The 27,385-nt window shown below is 48.4% G+C and overlaps 12 protein-coding genes across 12 annotated transcripts; 5 read left to right on the top strand and 7 right to left on the bottom strand.

Annotated features, from left to right (window-relative positions):
* Positions 1-333: 333 nt before the first annotated feature.
* On the top strand, positions 334-771 carry BDQ94DRAFT_175978 (uncharacterized protein; the record flags this gene model as incomplete). Its single annotated transcript, XM_026772593.1, has 1 exon — positions 334-771. The coding sequence occupies one exon, from the start codon at positions 334-336 to the stop codon at positions 769-771; it is 438 nt and encodes a 145-aa protein (XP_026620042.1).
* Positions 772-1,964: 1,193 nt separating this feature from the next.
* BDQ94DRAFT_163990 (cytochrome P450) lies at positions 1,965-3,583 on the top strand (the record flags this gene model as incomplete). Its single annotated transcript, XM_026769870.1, has 3 exons — positions 1,965-2,067; positions 2,169-3,092; positions 3,171-3,583. 3 exons carry the CDS (start codon positions 1,965-1,967, stop codon positions 3,581-3,583), a joined length of 1,440 nt encoding a protein of 479 aa, XP_026620041.1.
* Positions 3,584-5,782: 2,199 nt separating this feature from the next.
* BDQ94DRAFT_154666 (uncharacterized protein) lies at positions 5,783-6,232 on the bottom strand. Its single transcript, XM_026768331.1, has one exon. It carries the CDS (start codon positions 6,081-6,083, stop codon positions 5,814-5,816), a length of 270 nt encoding a protein of 89 aa, XP_026620040.1. The 5' UTR covers positions 6,084-6,232; the 3' UTR covers positions 5,783-5,813.
* An 845-nt stretch (positions 6,233-7,077) lies between these two features.
* BDQ94DRAFT_163989 (uncharacterized protein) lies at positions 7,078-7,445 on the top strand (the record flags this gene model as incomplete). The annotated part of the gene is made up of 2 exons (XM_026769869.1): positions 7,078-7,225; positions 7,321-7,445. 2 exons carry the CDS (start codon positions 7,078-7,080, stop codon positions 7,443-7,445), a joined length of 273 nt encoding a protein of 90 aa, XP_026620039.1.
* A 1,061-nt stretch (positions 7,446-8,506) lies between these two features.
* Positions 8,507-9,017, bottom strand: BDQ94DRAFT_154661 (uncharacterized protein). Its single transcript, XM_026768330.1, has one exon. The coding sequence runs from the start codon at positions 8,944-8,946 to the stop codon at positions 8,731-8,733; it is 216 nt and encodes a 71-aa protein (XP_026620038.1). The 5' UTR covers positions 8,947-9,017; the 3' UTR covers positions 8,507-8,730.
* A 157-nt stretch (positions 9,018-9,174) lies between these two features.
* On the bottom strand, positions 9,175-11,568 carry BDQ94DRAFT_185590 (FAD-dependent oxidoreductase). The gene is made up of 4 exons (XM_026774929.1): positions 11,018-11,568; positions 10,459-10,958; positions 9,794-10,398; positions 9,175-9,744 (listed from the first exon to the last, which is right to left on the bottom strand). Exons 1-4 carry the CDS (start codon positions 11,476-11,478, stop codon positions 9,310-9,312), a joined length of 2,001 nt encoding a protein of 666 aa, XP_026620037.1. The 5' UTR covers positions 11,479-11,568; the 3' UTR covers positions 9,175-9,309.
* A 1,230-nt stretch (positions 11,569-12,798) lies between these two features.
* BDQ94DRAFT_185586 (uncharacterized protein) lies at positions 12,799-15,583 on the bottom strand. The gene has a single exon (XM_026774928.1). The coding sequence runs from the start codon at positions 15,552-15,554 to the stop codon at positions 12,888-12,890; it is 2,667 nt and encodes an 888-aa protein (XP_026620036.1). The 5' UTR covers positions 15,555-15,583; the 3' UTR covers positions 12,799-12,887.
* A 21-nt stretch (positions 15,584-15,604) lies between these two features.
* Positions 15,605-16,607, bottom strand: BDQ94DRAFT_154655 (uncharacterized protein). Its single transcript, XM_026768329.1, has one exon. The coding sequence runs from the start codon at positions 16,433-16,435 to the stop codon at positions 15,923-15,925; it is 513 nt and encodes a 170-aa protein (XP_026620035.1). The 5' UTR covers positions 16,436-16,607; the 3' UTR covers positions 15,605-15,922.
* An 846-nt stretch (positions 16,608-17,453) lies between these two features.
* BDQ94DRAFT_163985 (uncharacterized protein) lies at positions 17,454-18,255 on the bottom strand (the record flags this gene model as incomplete). Its single annotated transcript, XM_026769868.1, has 2 exons — positions 17,454-18,131; positions 18,193-18,255. The coding sequence occupies 2 exons, from the start codon at positions 18,253-18,255 to the stop codon at positions 17,454-17,456; spliced, it is 741 nt and encodes a 246-aa protein (XP_026620034.1).
* A 1,132-nt stretch (positions 18,256-19,387) lies between these two features.
* Positions 19,388-20,760, top strand: BDQ94DRAFT_154653 (NAD(P)-dependent oxidoreductase). The gene is made up of 2 exons (XM_026768328.1): positions 19,388-19,577; positions 19,639-20,760. The coding sequence occupies exons 1-2, from the start codon at positions 19,533-19,535 to the stop codon at positions 20,515-20,517; spliced, it is 924 nt and encodes a 307-aa protein (XP_026620033.1). The 5' UTR covers positions 19,388-19,532; the 3' UTR covers positions 20,518-20,760.
* Positions 20,761-22,960: 2,200 nt separating this feature from the next.
* On the bottom strand, positions 22,961-23,665 carry BDQ94DRAFT_163983 (uncharacterized protein; the record flags this gene model as incomplete). Its single annotated transcript, XM_026769867.1, has 1 exon — positions 22,961-23,665. One exon carries the CDS (start codon positions 23,663-23,665, stop codon positions 22,961-22,963), a length of 705 nt encoding a protein of 234 aa, XP_026620032.1.
* A 942-nt stretch (positions 23,666-24,607) lies between these two features.
* On the top strand, positions 24,608-27,070 carry BDQ94DRAFT_163982 (heterokaryon incompatibility protein-domain-containing protein; the record flags this gene model as incomplete). Its single annotated transcript, XM_026769866.1, has 1 exon — positions 24,608-27,070. The coding sequence occupies one exon, from the start codon at positions 24,608-24,610 to the stop codon at positions 27,068-27,070; it is 2,463 nt and encodes an 820-aa protein (XP_026620031.1).
* Between the last annotated feature and the right edge of the window lie 315 nt (positions 27,071-27,385).

Genomic DNA, 27,385 nt, shown 5'->3' with positions numbered 1-27,385 from the left:
TTTGCCACCATAAATGCAAAGCAAGCCACATATCATATCTATTCATATATAAAGCCAAGCTATTCATGAATGTAGTTTATGTTGAATAGTTTGAATTAAATCATATCGATTGGTTGTGTGACTGGATCCGCTCAGGCACACAAAACCTCGGCAGGCAGAACCATCCGCTTCCCAATAACGATTAGCGTGTCTTTCCCGGTCGGCGTATCTCTTAACGCGACCACCGCATGAATTGCCCCTCCACACCTGATCATCATTTACCATTGCTATCCCCGATTCCTGGAAATTCTCTTCTAGTCAAGAACTTTCCAGAACAAAGTACTTACGGTGAGCATGTCTCACAGACTCTTTATCCTCGTCTACAGAGGCGATCCCCTCGATTACAGCGAATACCGACACACGGCTCTATACGTGCAATTTGCATCGCAAAAACGCAGTATCCTACATATTCTAGGCACCCAGGGTCTCTACAGATACGTGGAATACCCTGGAGCTGACCCGATGGAACTTGGGGATTTGGTGCGTGCAGTGCCGGTGGCGGACTTGTCGGCCTCCGTCGAGGAGGATGAGATTCGGGAGACGGTGGCACGAACGCCGGTGCGCAATGGGTATTTGGATTTGGAGTGGAACTGCCAGCACTGGGTGGGGGATGCCTTGGCCAGATTGGTGGACAGAAGTTGGGTCGCAGGCACCGAGCGGGCGGATGCAATCGATAAGATGACCGACGCTTGCTTGGAGGCCCACGATGACCAGCTGCTTGCCGCTCAGTGATCGGGTTAGTGCTTTTTCAACAATGAAGTATGTATGCGTATATCCCCGCTCGCTCATACCTATAAGATATAGATTAACTTTCCTAAGGTTTTCACCAGTGGTCATCTCCGAAGGTGGAAGTGATCTCACGCCTTGGTGGCTTGGAGGGAGATCAGTGGTTGAGACTGCGTTGCTGCAGTGTGGGGTAGCACCAGACTAAAATGCGTCACTTGAACTATCTTTGCCCACCAGCAGCAAGCTCCATAGTTTATCGGTTACTTGCGAGAATGCGTGTAGGCGACAGCATACGCAGCACCCATTCGTGGTGACATTGTCTCGTGCGGTTTTTAGTGCTTATCACACCAGTCGCACTTCCGGCAGGCAAGCGTGATCCCCAATGAGGCCTACCTCTATCGACATTACTTACCGAGTAAGTTTGGAGTGGTTACACCCGATCGAACCGCTTGAGGGTCCGTCCACCTGGCTGAAGATGGCTGGCGTTATGCTGGATTATGTACGTACATCTCGGTGAGCGTACAGCTGGTATTGTTAGGGGAAGATTCGAGATTCTGCATCTTGAAACGAGGTCATCATGGCCATTGAGGGGCGGAACAGAAAACAAGAAAAGAAACTGAACAAAGAAAGAAGCAATATACCTTCATCGCCTTGTGTGATGTCATTCGGGACTTTACTGCGGCCATTAACCGCCCATGGTGATGAGTTGTCATGTTCAGCTGCATAGCTGCGGTGAACATATTAAACTTGGAATTTGACACGTGAGAGATGAGCTGCGCAAATCGAGCGCTTCAAATCGAATTGATCCTTCATGCAAGCATCTATACCTAGCTGAAAGCCAATAAGAACCCCGCACAACAGGGATTGAGCGGCTGGAGGCCTAGTAGCTTTCCACCCCCCTTCCTCGCGGGGTCATCATTTCATTCGTATCTCCCTTGATGGTTATGTCAGCATGCTAGTTTGATCCTGCCGCCGAGGCTGTACTTTAATCCACATGAGGGGGCCCTGTTCGCCAATGATTAGGGCATTCTAGCGCTCGATGTGCGGTTCATCAGTGTGAACTCTCCGTTGGAGCCGTCCGAGCTGCGGCTTGCCATCATCTGATCCATCACTCAAGCGCTGCTTAAAAGGACATATGGTCGCTCGTCAGCCCAGATTCGACATCTCATCTCCATCTCTAGACAGATTTGTAACTCACCATGGCTTTTGACAAAGTTGATCATCCTGTTATAACGATCGCGACGGTCATTCTCGTTCTTTGGTATACCACAACCTACCTGCAGCGGAAATGGACGCATCGTCGTATCATAAAAGCGAACAATTGCCAGCCGCCACCATCTTATCCTCAGAAGGACCCTATCTTCGGCCTCGACATTCTGTTTGAGCAGATTAAATATTCCAAGAACATAAGATTCTCGAGCGGGCCATCGAGCGATTCAAGCTATATGGCAACACTTTTACACAGCGTCGATTCACCCCTTTCATCATAACATGCGAGCCGGAGAATATAAAGACAGTTTTGTCCCTCCGATTCAAGGATTATGGCTTAGCAGGCCGCATCGATGCAATGGGTCCGCTTTTGGGCCATGGCATTTTCACCACTGATGGCGAGCACTGGGCCCAGTCGCGTGCCATGGTCCGTCCAAATTTCGCGAAAGAGCAAGTCGCGCACTTGGATATCTTTGAGGAACTAGTGAACGAACTGATATCGCTGATTCCAACCGATGGCAGAACGGTCGATCTACAGGAGCTATTCTTCGAGCTCACGATCGACTCTGCAACGGAATTCCTCTTCGGGCACAGCGTGCACAGTCTTCGGAAGCGGCGGGCTGGGGCCCGTGACAGTACAGAACATGACTTTGCCAGCGCTTTCAATTATGCACAAAAGGCTATTGTGGCAGATCTACGCCTTGGTAGACTTAAATATCTCCGCCGCGACCGCAAAGTAGGAGAGTGCATCCGAATCTGCCATGAACTGGTGGAGCAGTTCGTCGACAGCGCAATGAGAGTGCGAGAGCAGTCTAGCGACCAGAAAGCGCTCCCTGTAGGGGACAGTCATGACGCAAAGGAGAAGCAGAAGTATCTATTTCTGCATGGGTTAGCCCAGCAGACGGGGGACCGCAGGCGTATCCGCGACGAGCTAATAAATATCCTCTTGGCCGGGCGAGATACCACGGCATCCCTGTTGAGCAACTTGTTCTTTATGCTAGCAAAGGACCCTCGCATCTGGAACAAATTGCGCGAAGAGATTGCCTTCTTAGAAGGCCGTGCGCCGTCGTACGAGCAACTGCGTAATCTGACATATGTGAAATACTGCCTGAATGAATGTGAGTATTCATGACCTGCAGAAAGGCCTGAAAGAGAGCTTTCTGTCCCCATGAAACATGGCTTACTTGGCACTATAGCTCTTCGCCTCCACCCTGTTGTTCCAGCAAACTTGCGCTTTGCGAACACGGATACAGTACTTCCCCGCGGTGGCGGACCAGACGGCAAGTCGCCTGTTTTCGTGCCAAAGGGCTGTACAGTCGCCTATAATGTCTATGCTCTTCACCGTCGTGAGGACATATTCGGCCCAGATGCAAACGAGTTCCGGCCTGAACGTTGGGCTGAGATCCGTCCGGGGTGGGAGTACCTGCCATTCAATGGGGGACCACGAATCTGTGTTGGTCAACAGTATGCACTAACGGAGGCAGGGTATGTCACGGTTCGGCTAGCCCAGAAGTTCTCTGTGCTTGAAAGCAAGGATACGGGGCAGTGGGTGGAGGGCTATGCACTGACACTTTGTTCGAGAAATGGGACGAAGGTGGCATTGAGCTAGTTCGTGCCTGTATATGTCTAGATGTGTAAAGATGATATTGAACTAGAAACCTGTTGCGTACATAGTACTGCCTCAGTATATGGATGGTGGAATTGAGGACTCGGTAGCTGCCAGTGTCACAAGCGAAGGAGAGTCAGGCGCCAGTTGGTCACGAGATTCCGCCCGGGTACCTGACTCGGAAGGCAGTTCCATGTCAGGCAGGACTCTGTAGCATGGAAGTGTCCGACATGTGCCGCAGCCCAGAAGAGCCTTAACCTAATGCAGCCGCCTACTGTGTATAGTAGCCTTATAGGTGATGCTCCCTGCCTGGCATCAAGGCTTCCCAATATCCACAGAATTTCAACCCCAATCTAATGAGAGGACAGATCCTCGTATCGAGACATGAAGCCTCTATACACAACATACCTAAGGAATTAGCCTGAGATTACGTTCCCCTCCCTCTACCATGGTAGAGCTCTCGGTTCTAGAGGAATAAACCTCCCGTAGCTTCTCTTCATGGGGTTCCTGGGGGTAGAATAGGTGCACATAACGGGATTCAAACCAGTAGCCCCTAAAATGCCAAGAAGATGGCCCCCAACCTCTTCTTGAACAACTAGTAGGGCCTTCCTGGTGACGTCCATTACGCCACCGAAGGCTCTTCCCATGATCCCTGAGCATTGTAGACGGATCCGGTCTGTCGAACAGCCCAACAAGTCACTGATGTATCGTATCATGGTGTTTTGGAATGTATCAGTCGCTGTAGCCCACGTACTGTGGAGCGAATGACAAAGACTTTCATCAACCTATCAAAAACATATCAAACGCTTGTTAGATTAATCCGACGCACATCGGTCGCTCTTGGGCTACTAGGGGATAGCAAGGGGAGCTGTACGTACCTAACGCGTTTCGCCTGAATGGAGCTATGGCAACTATAACACCTGTAAGGAGTACGTCATGCAAAGTTACATCGCTGATATAGAATTCGTTTACTTCATGTTTCTGCAGCCAAACATCCTAAGTCAAAGGGTAGAGACTGGTCCGATCGTGTGTATAGGATATATCTGAATCTCAAGATGGTGTTAGTTGTCATCGTAGTAGTGGTCAAGGATCGGGTGATACGTGGCCAGAGTGAATAATATATCTCAACAAAATGTATAACGAAGTGTCCTATCCATGTGTCTATCTCGATCAGAGAAACAATGAATGCCTCACTTGATAGCAGTTCTGCTGGATGCTATTACTCTGCCTGGTCACCTTTTCTACAATTGCTCGAGATTTATCTGCAGCCACCGTTCTGAGTGTCCACTTTCTTCTATTGAAGTGATATATTTACTCTTAAACCCGAAAAGTGCTCTATCACACTTATCTACACTGGTGATTGAGCTGTCACTTACTGTATCAGGAGCCAGGAAAAAGCAATTTGGAATGTCTCAACGACTATTTCCTCCACCAGTGGGCTTCGGAGAGTTGTAAAAAAGGTGGCCAGACGGGGTATGTGGGGAACTACTGCAAGCTCAACAAGGCCATGGGCTGTATAGCCATGGACGGAATGCCTGATGTCGCACAAGAAAACCGGAGCAAAGGGGGAGGCGGCAAGAAAAAAGTATCGGAAAGAAGGGGAACACAAGATTCGTGGGCGTTCGACGACATGATTGCCTATTATTAGTAGGTGACGAGGAATGGAGACAAAGGGAAGCCCAAGCCAAGGAAAACATGCAACTGGGGCCCGCTGCCTTATAACAACTGGGCGTGACACAGCAGCATAACATATCTGCTCGTCTGGCTGGGAAGTAGAGCTTATAACGAAATAGGGAACTCGTCACTAGGCAAACCGACATGACAGGCCACGTCTAGCGTTTCGATCCCGCGTTCTGTACCTGTCGTCGGGTGAAACGAGGCTGAGATGTATCCTGTCATATGATGGGTTTGCATGCGACGACAGCTGGTACCTGGAATGATGCCTGTTGGTTTGCCATGCTTTCGCACCAGCTCTAAATCCGACTAGCCAGTTAATATCAAGAACCCAGCCGGGTTCCACAACATTCAGATCCAATGGCCAGTCGCAGAGATGGGAGATTATTTATCGCCTTTGTTGTTGGTGCTGACGCTTCTGGCGGTGAACTCAACCCTCACAGGCTTCCACAAGCCATTCTTTGAGCCTTGGGATCATTTTCCTTGAGGCTGGAATACTGATTATGAGGCGACGGAAGTGGCGGTGAAAAGGAGGCCTAGAAGATTCCCGTCCCACAATTTATCTGCCAATGGTGCTTTTTCCGGCATTCAACCGTATGAAGCTGTGGTCAGTGGTGGATCTCAGGGTCCTGCAAGATGGACAACGGAATCCCTTCCCCGATTGGACTATTGATCGCCTGAAGCAATTGCCAGCCATTTTTGCGCAGATGTGGTTCAATAGACGGGCTGACGGACTCCATCCGCCGCGGTCCAGCCGATCGGAAACACGATCAATCGCGATACCCACCGAATTAAACATGTCTGACTTTCTCGAATAACGCATCCACATCCACAGTGGAGCCCGCAAACGGAGCACCTCGAAGAAGAAAGGGCGAAACTTCCATGGATGGATGTGTCGATCTGCATCTCATTGCTTTTTTCTGCATCTTTTTCTTCTTTGTCGCCTGTCCTCCCTTTCTTTCTTTTTGAGTTCCAGATTCCGCCCGGCGACCCGTCTCAGTCGGCCCACCCTTACCAACATCATCGTCACTTGTCGCACAATCAAATCCATTGCTACTATAGCCTAACCGGCTCATCGGTGCCCAATACCCGGGATCAAAACTAGTATGCCCGGAAGACCATCCGCGTGAACGGATCGGAGAGTAAGAGGCCAATCAGACCAGAACCGTTGATCCCGACAGTCTGTCACACAAACCCTCACCCTGCGAACTACGTGTTCCGTCCCGCCCTTCGACTTCATTCCGATGTTGGTCTCTCTCGACTTCCCCGGCCAATCGGGAGCCGGCCAGGCTGAAGTCCCAAGGACTCGTCGGTCACGACGGGCTCAGTTTGGGAGGAAGGGGCCTGGCGCACTATTGTCGGACGGTGGTATTCCACAGAAGTTGACCTGCATATCCACCGCCTGTCCACTCTGCCACGACGGGGAAGTTTTTTCCCCCCCAATAGCAGCGGGGCATCTCTTCATTTCTTTGAATAACAAATCTTGTCCATTCCACGGAATGCAAGGGAAATGTCGAACAAGGCCGATACACAAGGGTGTGGACTCTTCGTCGACGGGCGGCCACATGGCACGGGAGAGTGAATTATCGGGTCGATAGACCCAGAATGATGAATGGAGTTGACGTTGGGGTGCCACTTACTTGTCTATAAATATGCTCGCCAGCCTGCTAACCGGTAGACCTAAATGATCACTTTCCTGTGGGAGCTTATCTTGCGTTCAGCCCACCTCCTTCCTCTTCGAAGCTTATTCCTGCCTTACGAACGTCTCTTCTTTCACTTGTGATCAACCGGCGACCATACAACATACTACATAGTAACACACAATGGACCGAAGTGCTACCAGCAGAAACACTGGCTCAAGTGGCCATGCCGCTAATGGCGCTCACTCCGATTTACCGGACCTGGCTACTTATCAAGCACAATGGGCCAAAATCCATGATGATACTGTGCGCCAGATCAACGAAGCCCTAGGTATGTATTGTCCATTATTTCTTTGTCTTGCACATCTTTTTAACGCCGTCGAATATCTAGAACAAGAGAAGAAACGCATAACCAACCGGTCAAAGCAATCCCCTTCAAGCTAGCGATAAATGATGAGCATCCGGAGAAATTGGCGATATCGGGTGTTTATCGGAACTCTGTTGATTCTGACTTTTTGTTCGGCATCTGCTTGCTTTTTCGCTTGGGATGATCTTCCTTTTATTTGACTTAAATTTCTGCGGTCTTCGTTTACTGGCCTCATTTTTGATTGCATTTCCCTTGTGAAGCGGATTCAGCGTTCTTCATTCTATACCATTTAACAAGTCTTGATATTTCAACAAGTGATTAGTCTGTTCTTTACTCGACACAGATAATCGTCACATAAGCCACTTACCAACTCTCTTCTCTCTGAATCACTACAAAGTATCTGTTCTTCAGCTGCCCCAATGATGGACAAATTGCCCGGTGATGTGCTAAATTTATAGCGTGGGGTGACAATGTCCATGCGCCATAAGTTAGATTAACCCCTGACGTCACAGCTGCCGGTGTACCCTTCGCTGCCTAATCATACGAAGAGCTCAGCTGGTGTTCGGTAATCAAAGGATCAGGTTGATATGTAGGATGACGTTCTTACCTCTCTCACCCGGGGAGGAGCAACAACAGCACCGCCACGAAGTTCGAAGTGATACTAGTTCCTATCGCTGACGGGACATACCAACGTCAGCACGCCACACCACTAGATCTATCGCATTGAAACCATCCCGACCGCTAAGATAAGTTACTCCCCGGTATATAAACAGAAACAAATCAATAAACTGTCCCACCAACGCCGAGCTCATTTCCGTTGGGGCCAGACTCACTTTCTAGACAGACCCCAATTACGAGTCCTGCCACATCCATATACTAGTAAAAATCGAAGCACTGGTGGCTCCACCGGGTGTCTCCGATCTGATGCAGCCAAAAGTACCATTGCAGTGCCGTTCGCCGCGGAGAGTTCCGAACCCTCCGTACAAGAGATGGGTCCACGCCGATCCCTTCCCCCCTGTATGTAGCCCTCAAGCAAAAGTACCATGCCTCCCTGCTAGAAAGTACCGCGACCAGTAACTGGTTTGGGAGACTAGCTGCTTGGCCCCCCCATCCATTTCATGCATCATGTCCTTTTGCCTTTTTCGTCGTTCGTTGCTCATATGACTGATGATGTAATTGTATGTGCGCGAGGATTTATCTGGTGACTGCAGTCCGACTCATTTAGCCGCCTTCGTTTCAGTTCACTTTTGCTGTTGGATGATCATTTTCGCCGAGGCTGTTGCTGACACACGGGGCAGATGCAGAACAAATTGTTGACAAATGGCTGGACAGTTTGGCCTGCGGGCTCAGTCGAGTCGCATTCGGCGCGTAGGTTTTCCCGGTTTGGGCTGCTTGCTGGGCTTTCGGGGAGATGTGGATTTTCGCGACTGTCGCGGTTGTAGATCTATTCTTTAGTTGCCTGGAGTGAGTCATTTTATGAGATGCACTCGTACTAACTGAGATGCTACTCGCCTAGCGCAGAAGGTTGTCGGGGATTGCTCTCCAGGTCTTTCAGGTGCTATTGCAACACATGCGTGATTGATTGTTGGGTCAGAAAAGGCATTTGTTCTCGTGGTTCCGATTGAGGAACAGGGACAAAGTACAGCTGTCCATGCACTCGAAGAATCAAGGGAGGTGCTTCCCATCTTGTAATAGCTGAAGCTGATAGTTGGCTATGTTCGTCGTTGTTGACGGAGCTAGCTGCATTGAGAAAGTCACGTTCTCGGTCTGCAGCCTCGAGGTCGTCCCCAGCGGTGTTGGTGTCACCTTTGTCCTCCCGAGAATCTTCACCTTATCTGACGTTCCATCCTTGCCTTGGAATCATATGGATCATGGGGAGTCAATCATCTGATTATTGCTTCTAATTATCTGCCTGCTTCTGACTGACCATAAAATCAAACATGCTATACCCCTGTCATTGCACCAAGAACAGCTACGATGGCCCTTGATATCTTGATGACTCTAAGTGTTCTCTTTACGTATACTCCGTGCACTGACCTCAACCCCCTTCAGGAAGATCTCGGACACAACCGCCCATTATTGTTCCACGAATACGGCAAAGGATCCGTGACTTGAACTTCCCAGTCCTCCGACCCCACCGCCGTAAGAGCAAAGAACAAACCGGTCGGGTCGTACTTCTGCTTCAACTCATACAGACGTGGGTAGTTGGCACCATAGAACGCCTGCTGGAAGTTAGGCTCCAACAAATCACCCTCGTTCATATACGCGCCAGAGTCAGGAGAAATTTCCCGCAGAGCATCCATCCAATCCGTCACAAAAAGGGAAGAATTATAGACCGTCTCCCAGCTCGAGGTGAAGTCCCATTCGGTTGCGACAATGACGTGAGAAAGAGCGTCACGCCATGCCGGCAAAACTGCAATGTTCGTCGGTGGCTCGACAGCGCTTCCTTTGCCGCTGATGTGGAACCCCATGATGAATAAACCCTAAGATGGTTAGTAACCATTACAATCACGATCATATCAGCCAGCATACCTTGTCAACGGCGTCCTTTTGAGCAAGAAAGTTCCGGTTACGGAGGTCTTGGTTCTCGAAGACATTCCGAGGCAGAAGACGTGACGCCAACTTGTATATGTCCAATCCCCCGGTTTCCAAAGGAAAGTTGTCTTCCTCCCAAACTTCATAAAAGTTATCCGCATGGCTGTAAATGGGGGTGAAGCTGACATTAAGGCTATTGAGGGTATTGAACCAAGGTTTGAGAAGGTTCTGCGTCTCAGGAATGGTCATGTTGGGAGCAACAAAGGAGACCATGCGGAAGTTGTAGTCAGTTTCGCCGGAAGAAGCTTCCCCCTTCTCAGCTCCCGAGGATCCCAGAAAATAGTACCCATATGTTCCAGCGTTGACAAAGTCCTCGAAGTTGTCTAGATAGGACTGAAAAGCCGCCCAAAACGCTTCAGCATTTGGAGTGTCGTTCAAAGTCCAGTTGAAAGTTACGAGTGTTGTGGGCAACTGGGGATACGCCTTAACAGTCATGGATGTTACCACTCCAATTGTGCTGCCTCCACCACCGAGAAGCATCCAGAAGACGTCTGAGTTTTGCTTGGAAGTTGCAGTGATAAAGCGACCGTCCGCCAAGACAACTAGAGATTGATGAGTGAGAGGTCACGGATAATGAAAGGTGAACCAAAGGGGAAACCAACCTTCCAGAGCCAAAACCTGATCTGCTGCCATGCCATACATGCTGCTCAATGGCGAGTGGCCTCCACCAAGGGTGAAGCCACCGGAAACTCCAACAGAGAGGCATCCGCCTCCGATGACGGTCACATTCAACTCTTTCCCAAAATCATACGCCTCCGAAACTTGCACTCCAGCGCCAAGCTTAATAGCAGGTCCAACATAACCACCGTCAGCTGTGAACGAGGGGTAGAAAACCTTGTCCTTGAGCCGGTGCGTCCAAATCGACAGACCTCCTTTTCCAGAGGGCTTGCCGTTGAAGTCATGGCCGGTGTTCTTAACTATTAGGCGAAGGTTCTGGTTTCGGGCAAAGTTCACGGACAACTGAATCTGAGCAACAGTGGATACGTTGACGACGTACGTAGGGTAACCGCCTTGCGTACATGTGCTGGTGTAGTTGTACCCTATGGGCATGCACGAGCGACCCTCATCCAAGGGTGCCATGATGGAGCTAGGATCATCGTAGCTTAACGCTTCTCAGCTTAAAGTTACCTTGATATGAAAGTGCGGCACTGATATACTCACTGCAGAGAGTCGTCAAGCCAATTCGATGTTATCTCGGAGCATTGCTCGGTGTTATATTCAGGCCAGTCTGGATAGCAGGAGGCTGCCAAAGGCGCAGGCTTAAGCAAGCCCCCACCGAGCAACTGGTCAAAAATATTCCAAGTCGACTCAGTTGGCCATGTCGCATCTCCTGGCATGACCTTGCAACTATGCTGGGGTGTCCCGCTGTTGTTAGCCGAGTCACCTGCCCCGAAAGCAAATATACTCGACAAGGACTGGTTATTCAGGGCGGTATCAACTCTAGCCAGTGCATTCTCAGTCAGCTGTACTTTTTCCCAGGGAAACAATGGCGGCGCAGCAGAAGGGCTCGTTGTCACAGTTGCCGCTGCTGCACTTAATGAAGCTACAGCCCTTGTAGCCTGTGCATATGCTGCGGACGCCACCATTGAGATGGCCAAACCCCGAGAAAAATACCCCTTCATGGTTACAGCCGACTCGCTATGGGGAAAAGAAAACCACGGGCCCGCTGCGAATGCAAAATTCTGGGCGAGCAGTGGCTACTTTAGTGCTATAAGTATTCCGCGGCTAGCGGTTGATTGACACACCGAGAGGTTCACATGGTCGATCCCCACCTTCGCGCTCAATTACTATAAACATTATTGATCTTGCCTAGTCACAGTGAGCTGAAAATATTCTTTCTAATGGCCTTATGACGTACGGGCCCCGCGGAAGTTGAGGTCGAACACTCTTGAAGTCATGAGGTCATCGACATCTTCTTGTATCGTCCCCTAATCTATAACATAACTATCATAAACACCAAGGATTGGCTTACCTTGTGACAATAAGCTGCCTTTGTCCATGCTATATGGATGATTATACCTCACCTCGCAGACTATCATATTGGGTTGAGCATATCGTGGTACACCGCTTATTTCAGAGAAATGCTCATAGTTTGACTGACTGGCATTGATTAAGTCTGTCACTTTTCGACTAACCTGCTTGTCTAAATACAAGAAAATTCAACTCACTAACACTATCCAGGATGGGTGTCCGGCCTTAAGCAATGTTCGATTCAGCTGAGGCGCTTGATCGACACGATTATGGCCATATGCCATTGCCAATTGCAAGCGACTTACCTGAAAGATAAGTAAGCTCTGCAGAAAAAGTAATATGTTCAGTCTCAGCTCCAGACTATTGTCTATAAATGTGGGGACGGCGCACGCTTCGCAAATCGCAATAACCTCTCGGTATGCAGCTATTGCCGCTAGTCAGCCGCGGCTGATTTAGTGCGCGACGGGTCACTAATCACTACCTGTTTAACTTACTCTTAGAACACCATTCTGTTTCTGTGGTGTTCTCGATGATGATAGGTTCAACTGGTCGAGTTCGCAGGAATATGGCGTACCTCGATGCATATATTGGTGCACTAAATGCCATGGTTGCAATTGAATAGAATACTGCTCATTCAAGGTGGCTTGGAGACAGCTAATCCTTGCGAAAAATATGAGAAACGCGCAGATCACATGTCATGTGAAGTCAATCTAGGGAAAATTCTGGATCTTGTCTGCAAGTCCACCCTCATTCGCTTTTTTTATCCTGTAATAAGTGGGCCGAGGGCACTCTTCCACATCCGATTAGGTAACTGAGTACTTCGGTGTAAGCGCGACAGTCTGCATTATCCGCCACTCCAGTGCCGGAAGCTGATCAAACATGGCAAATTTAGATTCTTAAGACAAAGGACAGGGGTGGGTTCGATTGTATGTGTATGGTCTATCTGGGTCCCAAGATGATGGTTGGTGGTGGTCAGAGACTACGTAGGTAGAGATGGCTAAAGATCAGGTGATGCCTGGGAACACTGGATATCTCAACATACAATATTAATAGGGACAACTCAGAGCACCATTTGCCACTTGACTCGAGTTTCCTTCACCATCCCCAACACTCCGACAGGCAGGAACTTCTGATCCACCAGCCTGATCCCTCCTAGTCTTTCTAGCACCTCTCCCGCATACAATTGCAAATGCCACAACTCTTCACTGTCCAGCTTGCCGACTTGCTCATGTGTGAGTGTTTCCTGGAGAGCTCTCCTAAGCTCTCGTGTTTCATCAATTGGCTGCATTGTCGGAACGCACATCAAATCGATATACATCCGTCTGAGATCGCTGCTTTGGGCTTCGCGGAATCGAGAAAATTCCTCGAATGACATGAACGTATGGACTTCCCGCTCGGTGACCAAGTCTCCTTCGAGATCTGCATTAGAAACACAGATTGCTAGCATCTTTCGCCGGCGTTGAACGCTCAAGTCTTCGAACTCCTTTTTTCGCTGGGCATACAAATTCTTCTCTTCGTCTAGGAATTGCTTTATCCTCGCTAGTGGTGGGTCATTCATGATACCCTCAACGAGGAGCACGGACGTGAAGGGATTGCGTAAACCAAGTCCACCTAGCTCTTCAGGGAAAAAAAAGAAAGCATCAGGAATCTCAGTCTCGCCAAACCGCCTCGTGATCATTGCTCGCAGGTGTTCTGGAATACTTGTGCTCCCTGATATCGAGCTATCCAATATCGTATCTTGAATCTTCTTGTACGTGGTCAAAATGGCACGGACATGTGGCTCCCCAAAGCAGTAGGCAGGCTGACCGAAAGTATTCTTAAAGAATCTTCCGATGCAACTGTTCCATGTGCGGACCCAAGATATTACACTATCACAGCGATCCAGTTGATGTTTGAGTTGTCGAACGTGCGCATCGACAAGGGTCTCATCAATCACCCACTCCTCGGTGTCTGCATCCAGTTTCAGAAACCCAAATGTCACTGAGCCCTTCGGCAGCTGGGCAGCGATTCTGGGACTTTTGGACTCAGCCAGATAAGCTGATCCAGTTTTGCTGTAATTAAATTCCAGCCCTGTGACCTTGGCGAATTCACCCATCACTTCCCAAGCTCGCACACACTTGGCTGGCTCGCCGCACAGCCATAAGTCATCATGCAGGCGGTATAAGAGCAAACCTGTTTCACGATTTACTGCTAAATCCATGAAAAAGAGGATCATTTCTCCAAGCAGTTTCTCAGCGGCATGCGAGAATGGGATCCCCCGCTTCCTGATGCGGGGTCCAACTGGTCCACGTCCTTCATAGGAGCTGTCCATGTTCAGGGGTGCTTCCAGGTAACGGCGATAGAAGTCGATCCAGTTTTGCGGGAAGCCAATATACTTCATGATAATGACGATTGTACTGTGAGGCAGACAGGTGGCGTACCATTTCATGTCGGACTGAATCACCACTGCTGCGCCGTGCAGGTGTCGCCGGACAAGCGCCTCCGTGGCAATTTTCCTTAGCAGCTGCTGTCGGAAATTTTTCCCTTCGTGCCTCGTTGAGCTTGTTCCAGCATTCTCATTGTCATCATCATACGAATTGCCCTTCTCACTCAATGTTTTCTCTGTTTTTGGAAGCTGCGACAAGAAGTATGTCTCCAGGTACTCCGTGAATCGCAACTCCTCGGCAGTTGAATATGTACTGTCACCACTCATGTAGAATTTCCGTCGAAGGCGATCGCGTGTCGTCATCTGTCGCTCGGGTTTCCAGTTCCACACCGAGTCCTGTTGGACAAATTTCAATAATAGCAGCTTCAAAATATTACAATGTCGCGTCCCGATATACTGCAGGAAAATTAACTGCAGGAGATCCTCGTCCATCCAAATGCGATACTTTCCATTTGCCTGCTGCCTCGGAACAACAGGGATTCCATTCTCCCCAGCATGCCAGGCCCAGTTTTCGATATCACTGTATCGCATATTCAGCACATCGGCAATCTCAGTTAAAGCGACCGGTGTCTTCAGAAACGAATTCATAATCTCCCGCTTCTCCTCACTGAGAAGCTCTTCATTCAAGAGTCCACGCACACAATACTCCACAGATTGCGAGGTGAAGGGCTCTTTTACTTTCCACAATGACATTGTAGAGTCCCTGAGCTGCTTGCGAAGATTGCCCAAGGCTTCCATACTCTCCTCGTCCGGAAATAAGTCATCAAGGAAGGCCCGGATCCGCCCTTCGTCTGTCTCCAACGGCTCGAACACGGACGCGTCGAATTGATCGCACAGTTGCTGCAAACGCTGCTTTTGTCGCTCATCCACGACCATGTAGTCGTCGTCGACCACCATCTCGCTCTCATCCCGGGACGCGACAGGAGGGTCTACCCACTCCGTCAGCAGCCGCGAGTACAGATCAGCGAGGTCTAGCTTTCGGCTCTGGATGTTGAGTTTCCTGAGAAGCTCAGTCTCGAATTCATGCAGCTTTTGTGGCGGGATTGACGAGTCGTAGCTTGATTGATGGATCCACCGCTCAATGTTGGCCATAGTGGGATCAGTAGACGCTGATGGATAGAGCACTTTTGCTCCATTGAGCAGGTATTTGAGTCGCCGACGAGGGTCCTGAGTGGACTGGGCCGCCTCTAGGATGGCAAGCTTGCGAGCCTCATAGCTCTTGCGTCGTTTCTCGAGCTCGCGAATTTTGCTCTGAGTCAGGGACTGCAGGGTTTGCGAGAGGGCGGAGACTGCTGGGGCCATTGTGGAGATGCACGATGCTTGACAGATAGTTTATCAAAGTCTGAGAGACGGATGTTGGCTGCCTCAAGCCCAGACCATATCCTCAATGATTTTATACTCCCCCAGCTGGCAGCTTGGCAGCACTTCTGCCTGCGCGGCTGCCTGGCGATCGGCATGCATCCACATTCCGCCAATGAGGCTCTACGCCAGTCTACATACTATCTGCAAGGGATAAAGGAACATGCCAGGGTCTCTTTCAACCATCCCATAAGCTTCATTACCATCCAACCGTAGCCGCAGCCTTTACCAAAGAATGTAAGGAAACACGAAACCATCCCCATTGAACCTGCGCACAATGTACAGGGATAAATCCCCTACTAATGAATTAATCAATTCTCCAAACTAAACCTCGCCAACCCATCCACCCACTCCTGATGTCCCAAAAGCATCGGATTCGGCTTCTTCTCCGCCAACCCAGCAGCCGGCTTTCCCGCCTGCACCTCCTGCGTCAAAATCCTCACCACTCCCCACTTCATATCCTCCACTATCCACGCATGATACACCTCCAGGGCCGTCTCCTCGTCCCCTTCCTGCCATGCGCGCCACGCCAACCGGCCGGGTGAGTTTGCTGTGGGCGCTACGCATTCGCAGATCTCTGCTTGCAGGGGCGGGAATCCGAACGTCGCGAAGCTGAACTTGTCACCGGGGTTTTGGAACGTTGCGTCGCTGGTTGGAGGAGGTGTTACTTCGTCCACGTTGCTGTAGTAGGATGTCCATCGCGATGGGGTGATGAGGTTCGGCCATACCCGGGAGGCGGTTAACTGGGGGACGTAGATTTCGTTGGAGACGAAGTTTTCGGTTGTGCCGGGGAGGAAGCGGTGGGGCCAGTGGATAGTGGACATTTTGGTTGTTTGTCAAGGTTGGTGGTTGGGTGTATGTTTGTGTGGGTTGATTGTTGAGTAGGAAAGATGAGATTGTTGTTGGGGGTAGGGTGAGGATGAGTGTTCACGATGTGCGACGTGGTTTCAGTGGAATAGTTTTGACTGTACAGATTGAAAGAAGGAAAAGTTATTAGGATGATTACAATCATGGGTTGAAAGTCGTTTTTATATCATGTTTGGAGAAATATTACATCATATACCCCACGGTGCTAATCGGTGGATCCGGCCGGCTATCCGAGTCCGACGCAACCTTATCGATACCATTTCATGGTTCTGTCTGTTCACTATTTCATGACGTTCCGCTCTCTAATTTGACACAGGGTAATATGTTGGTCCTAACGACTAGACATGGGTACCGCCAAGTTACAGCTTAAGAAGTAGCTCTATGCCCGCCCGCTAAGACTAAAGGTGAGAGTCTTAGACTTACAACGTGAGACTAATTAACCCAAAGATATCCTTAACAGAAACACGTGAGAGCTCAGACAGACATTTCAGGAGAATAGAAAAAAACATTCTGGACTGTATGCTCCCCAGGATGGGAGAGCGCAGGTGTTCTAGGTGAAACAAAAGTGATAGTAATAATCCCGTATATTATCGGGGTCAGTAGATTCAACCGGAGGCCAGGGCTCAGGGAACAAGAAAAAGGATTCCTTGGGAGAATGCTTAGGCTGTAAGGCTGGAGACAAGCGGCGTGAGATTTTAGTGCGTGTGCTGGGTTCGCTAGGATTCTGTACCTCGGACAATTATGCATAGACCATCGTTTTGCTCTTTCCTAGAAAGGGTATGGTTTCATATCTAGTTACTGTTGGAGGAAGCTTGATGATAGATTGCTGTCATTTTAATGCTATTTGAATGGATATGTTTGACGTCAGCTGTTAATCCATGTCAGAAAGAACCATCCCATAGGCCTAGTCAAGCATAGTGGAGCTACCTACTATACAAACTAGTGCTACTAGTCTGAGATTTGTTTCACAAAGAATCAGAACCGAGGGTTCTCCTTCTTCCGTTCCTCCTCCACAAACGCCTCGAAAGCCGCAATCTCCTCCGGGGGAATGTACACATCCTTCCACAATTCCCGTTTCATCCGCATCACCACCTCATGCATCATCTCCTCAGTCAGATCGCTCGAACAGACCACTGTCATCTCATACTTGGTTGCACTGATGTTTTCGATTTCGTATGCCTTTGCCTTTACATGCTCCGCAATAGCCACGAAAACATCTTCGATCGGGGGTGGGAAGTCGGTGCATGTAATGCGAAATCCGGAGCCAGGTTTCAGATTCATCCATGTAGCTTTGATGAATGGAGGACCACAGATCACAAAGTTCTTGTCGGTAATTTCTTCAATGATACCGGTAGTGGGATTTTGGAATTTTCCATCAACGATGGGCACCCTGTGAACAGGATGCCAGTTTGAGATGTACTTCATTTTTCTACTCGTTGAAGCCTGAGCTAGATTTGAGCGTTTATTCGAAAGGAAGTCAAAGCAAGAAAAGAGAATGGTTTTTGAGATAAATCTTTTGGATGGGACAAGGAAGGGGGGCCTTCTATAAGATATTTTGATATTATTGATGACTGGCAGGTTTCCAGCATGAAATAGACTCTGGCCTAATATCGACCCCTGTGAGACTGGAAAGCGGGGCTCATATGTCCACGACTACAGGCTCTTTCAGAGGTAGCCCTTCTGGTCAAGCTTGAATCCCTGCTAAATGTCTTACTTCCCCTCTTTGTTCTTTGTTTGTCACCAAAAATGCCGCAACTACCCCCTCCTGTGATGGCATAATGTAACGTTGAACTCTTGAGATCAAGTTAGATTCACAGTAGCGCAAAGGATAGATATATTGAGACAAGGTCCATCGCTGCCAGGAAATGCCCGATCATTGCCCCTACAGTAATAGTCTCCAGAACCCTGATTCGTAAGCCAACAGTCCACAGAGATTGTCAACAAATACACTGCCTAGAGATATCAACGAAACTCGATCTTAGTTACGGCTATTCTCAACGCAGTCTTTTGGTAAGCAGATTCAACAAGAAGTGATAGGCTTAACCTCACCAATAAATACCACCCTTTCACTCCATCTAAAGGCAAGAACCGGATCCACCGTTTACCAAAATCCCTTATCTATAAATCGGCTTTTCAGTAGATCTGGCAGTATTTCTAAGCAATCCATCAATGTTCTCCAAGATTCTGTTATACTTTTTGTCCGTCAGCTATCCTCGCTGTTGTAGTCGAATTCACAAAGCAAGCAATGTGGCAAGACCGGGGGTTGCGGACCATCTGTCCGCTTCTGGCTTAGTCTCCATCCGTTGCACTAACCTTAATTTTCCTAGCGGACACTAAGCCTTGTTTGGGAATGCCATGGCATTGGCTGGGGGGTTCGCACCAGTACGATAAAAGTTAGACCGTAGATCAGGGTCTGTCGTGGCACGGTTGTCCCTGCGTGGTGGCCTCATAAACACATATCTGATGAGCTTCATGCCATCAAGGGATGAGTAACAGTTGTACTTAATCATAATCATACTATAAAACAACATCTTATTCTACAGAGACATTGTTGGTAGATTAATACATATAACAACTGACAATTACTGACTGACCGAAACAAATATAACCGCGTAACATGGTCAAAGATCGCGTATACTCCACATCTGCCACCAAATGTACAACACGACTCACATAAACACCCAAAGACAATCGCCAGGGACAACAGCTACATTATTAAGCTGAATTAATCATCAAGATCACCTTCTGGAAGATGCTGCGTGCAAAACTACTGTCCGAATTCAGCTTAGCCTCCGCTCAGAACAAGCGTGGGCGGAATCTAAACCCTTTTCGGATGATTTTGTAGACTGCCCCGTTTGTTCATCAGCTTGGCTCTGCTCGATTCCATGGACAGAATACCCGGGGAAAAAGGTATATAAGTACAGACAGACATGGCATCCTCAAATCCATCATTCAAGCTAGCACTTTTCTTCTATCCTCCACTTGAGATCTCACCCCAACGTCTCTACCTTGACTACTTCTCTCCACTCTCAATACCTTCTCACATCGCACACAATGGCTCCTCAACTCGCCTGGCTGGGCCTTGGTAACATGGGCCGCGTACGCTCTCCCCGTCCCCAAAAACTTACCAACAGTCCACAACCTCTAACCTCAAAAACAGGGCATAGCCAAAAACCTCGCTGCCAAAGGCTCCCTCGCCACCCCCCTAATCATCTACAACCGCAACATCACCCGCGCCCAAGAATTCCAAGCCGCGACTCCCAACACCACCATCGCCAACACCGTCTCCGAAGCCGTCACCAAGTCCGATATCATCTTCACCTGTGTCGGCGACGACGCCGCCATCCAATCCATCATCGACGCCAGCATCGCCAGCGGCTCCCCTCTCACCGACAAGCTCTTCGTCGACTGCTCCACCGTCCACCCTGACACTACAACCTCCATCTCCGAGAAGCTTCAAGCCAAGGGTGCTCGCTTCGTCGCCAGTCCCGTCTTCGGTGCCCCTCCCATGGCCGCCGCCGGCCAAGTTATCCCCGTCCTGGCGGGTCCCCGCGTAGCCGTCGAGCAGGTCAAGCCCTACACGACTGGGGTTATTGCCAAGGCGGTTGTGGATTTCAGTGATCAGCCTCCGGCTAAGGCATCGCAGTTGAAGATTCTTGGTAACACCTTTGTGTTGGGTATGGTCGAGAGTATTGCGGAGGGATTGGTGGTTGCGGATAAGTGTGGACTGGGCACGGATGCTCTGCATCAGTTCTTTGAGGCTGTGTTCCCCGGCCCCTATGTGGCTTACTCGGCTAGGATGAGGTCCGGTGATTATCATGAGCGGAAGGAGCCGTTGTTTGCGGTTGATCTGGCTCGGAAGGATGCTCGTCATGCGATGGATTTGGCGGGTAAGGTGGGCGCCAGGATGAAGGGAGTTGAGTTGGCCGATGACTACATGGCGAAGGTGAAGGAGCATATGGGTGAGAGGGGAGATGTTGCGGGTATGTATGGCGCTGTGCGCCAGGAGGCGGGATTGAAGTTCGAGAATGCTCAGTAGGTTGATGTTGAGCCACCTCTTCTGCCTACGGGACCTTACATCTTATCTACCTACCAACCAACCATCGTCTTAAGATCTAGACCATATACATATACTTGAATCCATTTCTGCCCTGTTTCTTGAGCGTTAATGTGGTTTGACGAGCTAGCTGAATTGAGCAGGTCACCTTTGTCTTCTCACCTTTCATCACCACATTGTAGAATTCCATCAATTTGACAAATCCAAGTCATTTAAAGTGCTCCCCGTATTCTGCTACCCATTATCCACATATACCTCCTACTCTCTTACGAATGGCCCGCAGAAAAGCCAATGAAGGTGCCAGTCTTATTAGAATATTCATACGATGAAGAGTTCCCTCCCTTCTGAGTTCCGAAGAAGCTGTAAATAATGCCCATTGCTTGTGTCGAAACACGAAGAAGGGAAATATTAATGTGGATCAGAACGTAGCAACAAGACATCCTCAATCACTCATGAGATCAATATTACCAGGCAAGAAATTTCCAGGAAGGGGGCGAGACTCAGTGAACTACAAGCCGAACTGAGAAATAGAGCATCTGTAAGTGTATAAAGCTTTCTGCTTATGATCATTTTAACTAATGATAAATGTGGTGAAACGATAGACGCCGGTAGAGGACCAACATAACACGACTATCGCTTTATATATCGGAAACGTTGGGCTATAGTTGAATATAGATTATTATCCATAAGTCTGGGAGGGAGAATACTTGAGTCTTTTAGTATATGTTTCAACAACAATTATTCTAGTAGTGTTTTATTGGTTGTGATGCTGTGTAGAGAAAATGAGGACGAGAGACACTGTAAAACAGAAGGCCAGCGTTCGGAGTAGCGGAAATGCTCGTAGATATAACCCTGAAATGCTCCATAACAACTAACACAGGTCTATTAATTGATTTATTGACCACCAGAATGATAAAAATAAAAGAGAAAAGAAAAACATACAACAGAAGGGATTCGCTGGTGGTCACCCACCCAACTACTAACCTCCCGGCGTGTGGCTTAAGTACGGCTGAGCGGACGGGAAGCCCTGTTTTCCACACCCTGTGGTCGTATGTACTTATTACTAGTCATGTCTGGGTTATATTCTGCTTAAAAATATTACAGAAGAAGAATGTTCTTGGCCACCGAGCGGCGCCCCAGATGGTCTGTCGCTGCTTCCTGGTATCTCATTTTTACTATTATTGTTGACATCGATCGACTCAACACTAAATCTACGTTGTTCGTAACGTTCAATACATCACGCTTTCTTAAGCTTTATGCCTTCATGGGCTCATCCTAGACCCTGGGGCTCGCTGGACGCAGTAGCTACATAGATTCTCCTCACTGACTACCCCGAACCAATATATTTTATATTATAAGGCGGACAATATTAACAGAAAGATTCAGGCTTTTGGGGTAGCATTTGGCATTCATACTTTTTCTATGGCTTCAAATCAATTGCTGACTGGTTCACAACCGGACCCGACGAGACAAATTGCCTCCCGTATATCGGCACTGCTCGTTGCGTTCGGATCAGCCGGATATATTTATTACCTCGCGGCATCTCAACTTCCTGGGCCGCTGAGCCCGACATATCAATTTCTGTTCTTGGTTAGACAGGCGTTCAAAGTTTCGTTTTGCAGCTTCTGGCTTTGCTGTACTCGTCGTTCCTTTGTGAGGATCTTATTCTGGCGGGATTTTGGGAGCATGGAGTGGCAGGCTAGAGTTGTGAACTGGGATAAGAAAATCCTTCAACGGCTACTAAGGATGCGCCAAAGGACCCTCGCCCCAACGAGACAAAGGTAGATGCCCCGCATAGCCTACGGAGTTGGATACAACCAAGTGGATTTATTACCTTTGTTATCATATGATAATCATAAATAACAGTCCCTCTGGCTCTCTTCTCAATGTCAATCCCATTCAAGCCAAGGCTAATCGTCACTACGGCCCGTTTTGAGAACATACACACACAAGATGATGTATGAACGGCAAATCGCACCACATTCACAATATAGAAATTCCACCACCCACCTATTGCGAGCGAGAATTTACATAAAATGTGAGTGATACATACTATAAGATACATGTCATCTTTGATATATAGTATTTCCTCCATACATCATTCCCTCTCTTTCAATCAGTGACGAATTGTATTGGAGATGGCTGGCCTATGACCTGGAAACGAGAGCAAATATTGGAAAGAATGATTGGATAACACTGTCCGGTGGGGTGTATTTCCTGGTTCAGACTATGACTCTGGGACTATCATCGTTGTTGTACAAAGGCCAATCCAATCAAATGTCACAATCTGCCGTAGAGACGACGGACCTAGCATCAGTATAGGCGATTGTGGGCAGATTATTTCCTTCGTTATATCCTGGAAAACGAATTCCTAGGTACTACGTCTACGAAATCTAGTAAGATATCGTCCCTGAAATTTGCCATCCTAGGCACCGTTAGCAACCCTCCCTCTGGCAGCGGGGAGGTAATTTTGTGGTTCAAAAACACTATCACATATGTCATCAGAGTTAGTAAAGTTAGTAATCGTCAACAGCCGCAATGTGGCATATACGGTCAACATACTGCGATGTCTTGGTAGAAGGCGGTCCAAGGGATATCCTGGGCGCAATTCTAATTGATCGATCCATTCGGTGAAGCTTACACTCGTATTGATCTTGTAGACATAGCAGTCGTGGGAGTACAAATCGCGCAAACCTATCGCGCTTTCCAAAGGACCCATTATGGAAAACCTACGCTGGCGATATGCAACCCACCGCATACGGAAGAAGCCAATAGTGGGAATGGTGTCGCGCAAAGTATTCAAGAAGCGGCGCCAGAGAGTGGACATGGCCTCGCGTAGCTCTGGTGAAGGATCCATCCCTACGGGGATGGGGTCATCAAAGCTGACTGCGATCAGGGTCAGAACCTGCAGGGTAGGGGCAGCCGTGCGCAAAAAGAGTTGGAAGCTGGGCTGACTGGGCTCGACCCAGCGAAGATGGAGCTCCGAGAAGCAGGCGAAACGGACTTGTTGGGCCAGGCTAGTAAACTGATTCGAGCTTAAATTATAGAATTGATCCCACAGACCAAGCCGGAGGATGTGAAGATTCGGAGCAGCCCGGATAACGAGACAAGGAAGAGACTGTTGTAGCATTTTAATTTGAGGGTCCGAGACGAAGTTCCAGGTCTCCTAGCTCGGGAAGAAGGAATTGCAGGATCTCGACTCTAGAAACTGCAATTGTTCCTTAATCCAAAGCCCGATTCTGGATTTATTCGGGACAGCGATGCTTACCTAGGCACCCATCCTGGGTAAGGTCACTAGCATGATTAGCCGTAGGATTCATCTCTATGCAAATGAGTCACTCACGCATCCGTGCAGCTACTGGTGCTATATGGCGCCGAGCACGTGCATATGCTGCGAGACACAGCCTTCACGCACGTCAGTGGGGATATTGAGCCTATATTTTAATCGAACGGTCAGAGTGCGCATTTGTCTGTCCCAATCACCCAGTCGAGGACGGCCAAAATAAATTCACAAATAGAGCGGCTCAGTGTGTATGCAGCCTCGAAAGGGCAATCACTAAGTGAACACAGTATTTCTCGAGCAGTCGTGGATTTTTGTAAGGCATATTGAGCGCTTTCGGTCGGGTATTTCTCCAACTATCGTTGATGAAGGCTTGTAAAGGGTGGTATGGAACCCCAAAATAACAAGGATATCGCTCTCAGCTAGGAATGAAGCCTGAAAAATGTGATAGAGATTTTGATGTATTGGCGATACTCCAAATCTTGCCTTCGCAAGACTGAGAGAATCCCACGAAGACCAGGTAGGCTAGCTCGCTCTTTCATCTTACAAATGGGGCGTCGACTTTTCGACTGGATCGGGTAAGGAACATCATCAGCTTCTAGCATTAATGCAAGACTTCTTGCTTTTCAGTTCAGCTTATGTAACTAGAAGCCTGATTTCCCGTGATTCACTCGTATCCTCTAGCCGCCCGTTTCGTGTGTTCTCCTCCAGGCAATAACCTTCTTCTACCATACCGTCATCCTCAGCCTTTCTACTAACTTTGCCAACCTTCTCCATCAAAGATAACACACAATGATTCGCTGGCATGATCCGAGCTGCAGACGGCCAGCTGTCAGTGTGGCAAGTGGTATTCCATGCTGCAATTACTGCTTTGCCATTGCAATCGTCGAGCAAGAAACAATAGTCACAGATTCATCGGTGCCGCTAAACAAATCCTCTAATAGTTCTCCCTGGCCATCATGCCTCATTTCAGGTAGCCAAACTATATCAAAGAGAAGCACACAACATGGAGAAAGCGAATTTCGAACAGACTCTCAAGAGAGCTTATTCCCAACACTGCCCTCCGAAGATCACATACGGCTTGTCAGATTAGACGCTGGTCGTATCGATGGCCTGCTTCATGTTGACCTGGAAGTGGTGCACATTTACAATCAACCGGCTCAGTCATTTGAAATCTTGTCATATACCTCTGCGAATGAAAGCGAAGGCTCTGACAGTTCCCATATTGTCTTTGTAGGCAAGTACTGGGACATTGTTTACGTGTCATACAACTGTCAACAGGCGCTTCGCTTTTGTCGGAACCAGGATTTTGACCGACTCTTATGGGTGGACTTATTATGCATTGATCAGGCAAACCTCAAAGAAAAAAGTCAGCAAACCTCCTTGAGAAGAGAACTTTGCCTGAAGGCATCTAAAGTTGTCGCCTACTTGGGAGAAGAAACTTCCGACGGTAGAGAAGCTTTGGAATTTCTCAAGAGCATGGCTATAACTGTCCAAGAAATGAGAACTGGCCATGAGCATATCAACGAAGTTAATCGAAGAGCTTTGAAAATCCTTCTAGAAAGACCATTGTTCACCCGATTATGGTTTCTTGTTGAAGTATTATTAGCTCGGAACCTTGAGTTAGTTTGCGGTGCACAGTCAGCTCCATGGCCTAAGGCGCCTTTTGCGCTGGCCCATGAAGATGTTCCTATACCTGACTGGTTGTTCAAGGGAGAAAAGTGGTACGGGCTTACTGATCGTGATCTCTTACCCATACTATCCCAGACATCATCTTACAAATGTTCCGATCCGCGGGACAAGGTGTTCGCGGTGCTTAGCTTGATATCCCAGAGTGAACTTGACCCCGACTACACTGTTTCCGTTGAAAGGATATACACCGGTCTAGCTGCGTACCTTATCGCAGTTTGCAGTTCGATGGATGTTCTCGAATTCGCTGGTTTAACTGTGAAAACATTCGACGTCCCCTGCTGGGTCCCAGACTGGTCCCAAGCATTATCCACGTTCAGTCAAATCCTTTCTGCAAGCGATCAAGACCTCAATCGGAAACGTAACAAACTCCCAGGCGCACGTCATGTGCTATTTCATGATTATCTTGCCTTCAAATGTGAAAGTCATCTGAGCGTGGCCACGCCAATCCTGCGCACTTGCTCTATCAAGATCTGCGGGTTACAGGGCAGCATCAAACGGAATCGAGGTTATGAAGAAGGGCCCGATAGCTTGTTTCTTCTGGGTGGGTGCAAAAGCCCTGTCATTCTCAGAGAAGGCTCTGCTCCTGGCTCTTATCTCCTCGTATCGGCCTGCGCCCTTTCGCTCGGACGACCTCCCTCCAATTGGCTGCTCCCTTGGGCCAGTAGTAGGGTGACTCAACAGATCAGCATCTTAAGACTATCCTCTGAAGAGAAGAGCTTGATTCGTGAGGTTCATCTGGTTATAGAGCAAACTAGACGGCAATCTGTCGCCTTAGATGATACAATTCCTGTGCCCTTCTCCAGTGCCAGAGACAAGGTCTTCAGCTTCTCTTTATGCTTATTCACGGGATTACCAGAGCTCGACAGGCAGTTATGGCGCACATGGGAAAAATTTAACAGTGAACTTGGTTGGATGTTCCGTGACCAACAAGCAACATGGCTGCTTCTTCAATTGCTCAATAACTTGGATGCTGCCGAAATACAAGGGCAAGGCCAAATCAAAATAGACAGGTGTTATGAGGTCCTCGCGTTGAAATATTCCGGGGTGGAATATCCTTCAACATATACATGGGATCTGAGTCGATTTGTCTGGTCGTTTTTAAAGCGCCTGGACCCGGAGCAAGCGACCCAGAAACCACAATGCACTCCAACTCCAATCCTAAAGATTATGATGAAATCTCTTCTCCAAATTCAACAATGGGCAGCAACAACGGAACAGTTACTGAAGATATCTGAATATACTCAGACTGTGCTCGGCTCCTGCTGGGAATCATTCCCTGGTAGCCACCTGCCTCAGAAGTGGGTTGGTAACTACGAGAACTTCAACAAGGCCGTTGGGACGGATCTACATCAAAACATAACGGACTTAAGACCATCATTAGATTTATCCTGTCACTGGGACATACAAGAGTTCGAAGACAATGCCAGAGCCAGAGATCGTTTATGGGATGTCGAATTACCTCCCGAACTAGAACCCACAATCGATAATAACATAGCGGTGCATGCAGGCTTCAGGTCCTTAGGACTCAAACTATATGACGAGCGGATAATCGATATCGTGTGAGAGACCCGTTGACCTTGTTCTAATACTTCTCCCCAAATTAAATTTCCGCGTCTTTGTCGATATCACTAAGTTCCTATGACTTATTTCCTTCTCATAATGGTGGCTCGTCTGTCACTCTTGATTTATTAATTCATTCTGCTGTCAATAACCGCTTTACTAGCTATAGGTTCAGTCAACTTAGCTAGAACACAGAGACAGATGAATGGCTAAACAAGACCAAAAGACCAATGTTGGTCTGACCAACACGCATCATGTTTCCTTTTTCTTCCTCCCCCCCCCTCTTTTTTTTTTTTTTTTTTTTTTTTTTTTTTTTTT

This window comes from Aspergillus welwitschiae (genome assembly GCF_003344945.1).
Source record: "Aspergillus welwitschiae strain CBS 139.54b unplaced genomic scaffold BDQ94scaffold_73, whole genome shotgun sequence".
NCBI lineage: Eukaryota > Fungi > Ascomycota > Eurotiomycetes > Eurotiales > Aspergillaceae > Aspergillus > Aspergillus welwitschiae.
The sequence above is the reverse complement of the archived record's forward strand: the minus strand, read 5'-3'. Positions and strand labels throughout refer to the sequence as shown.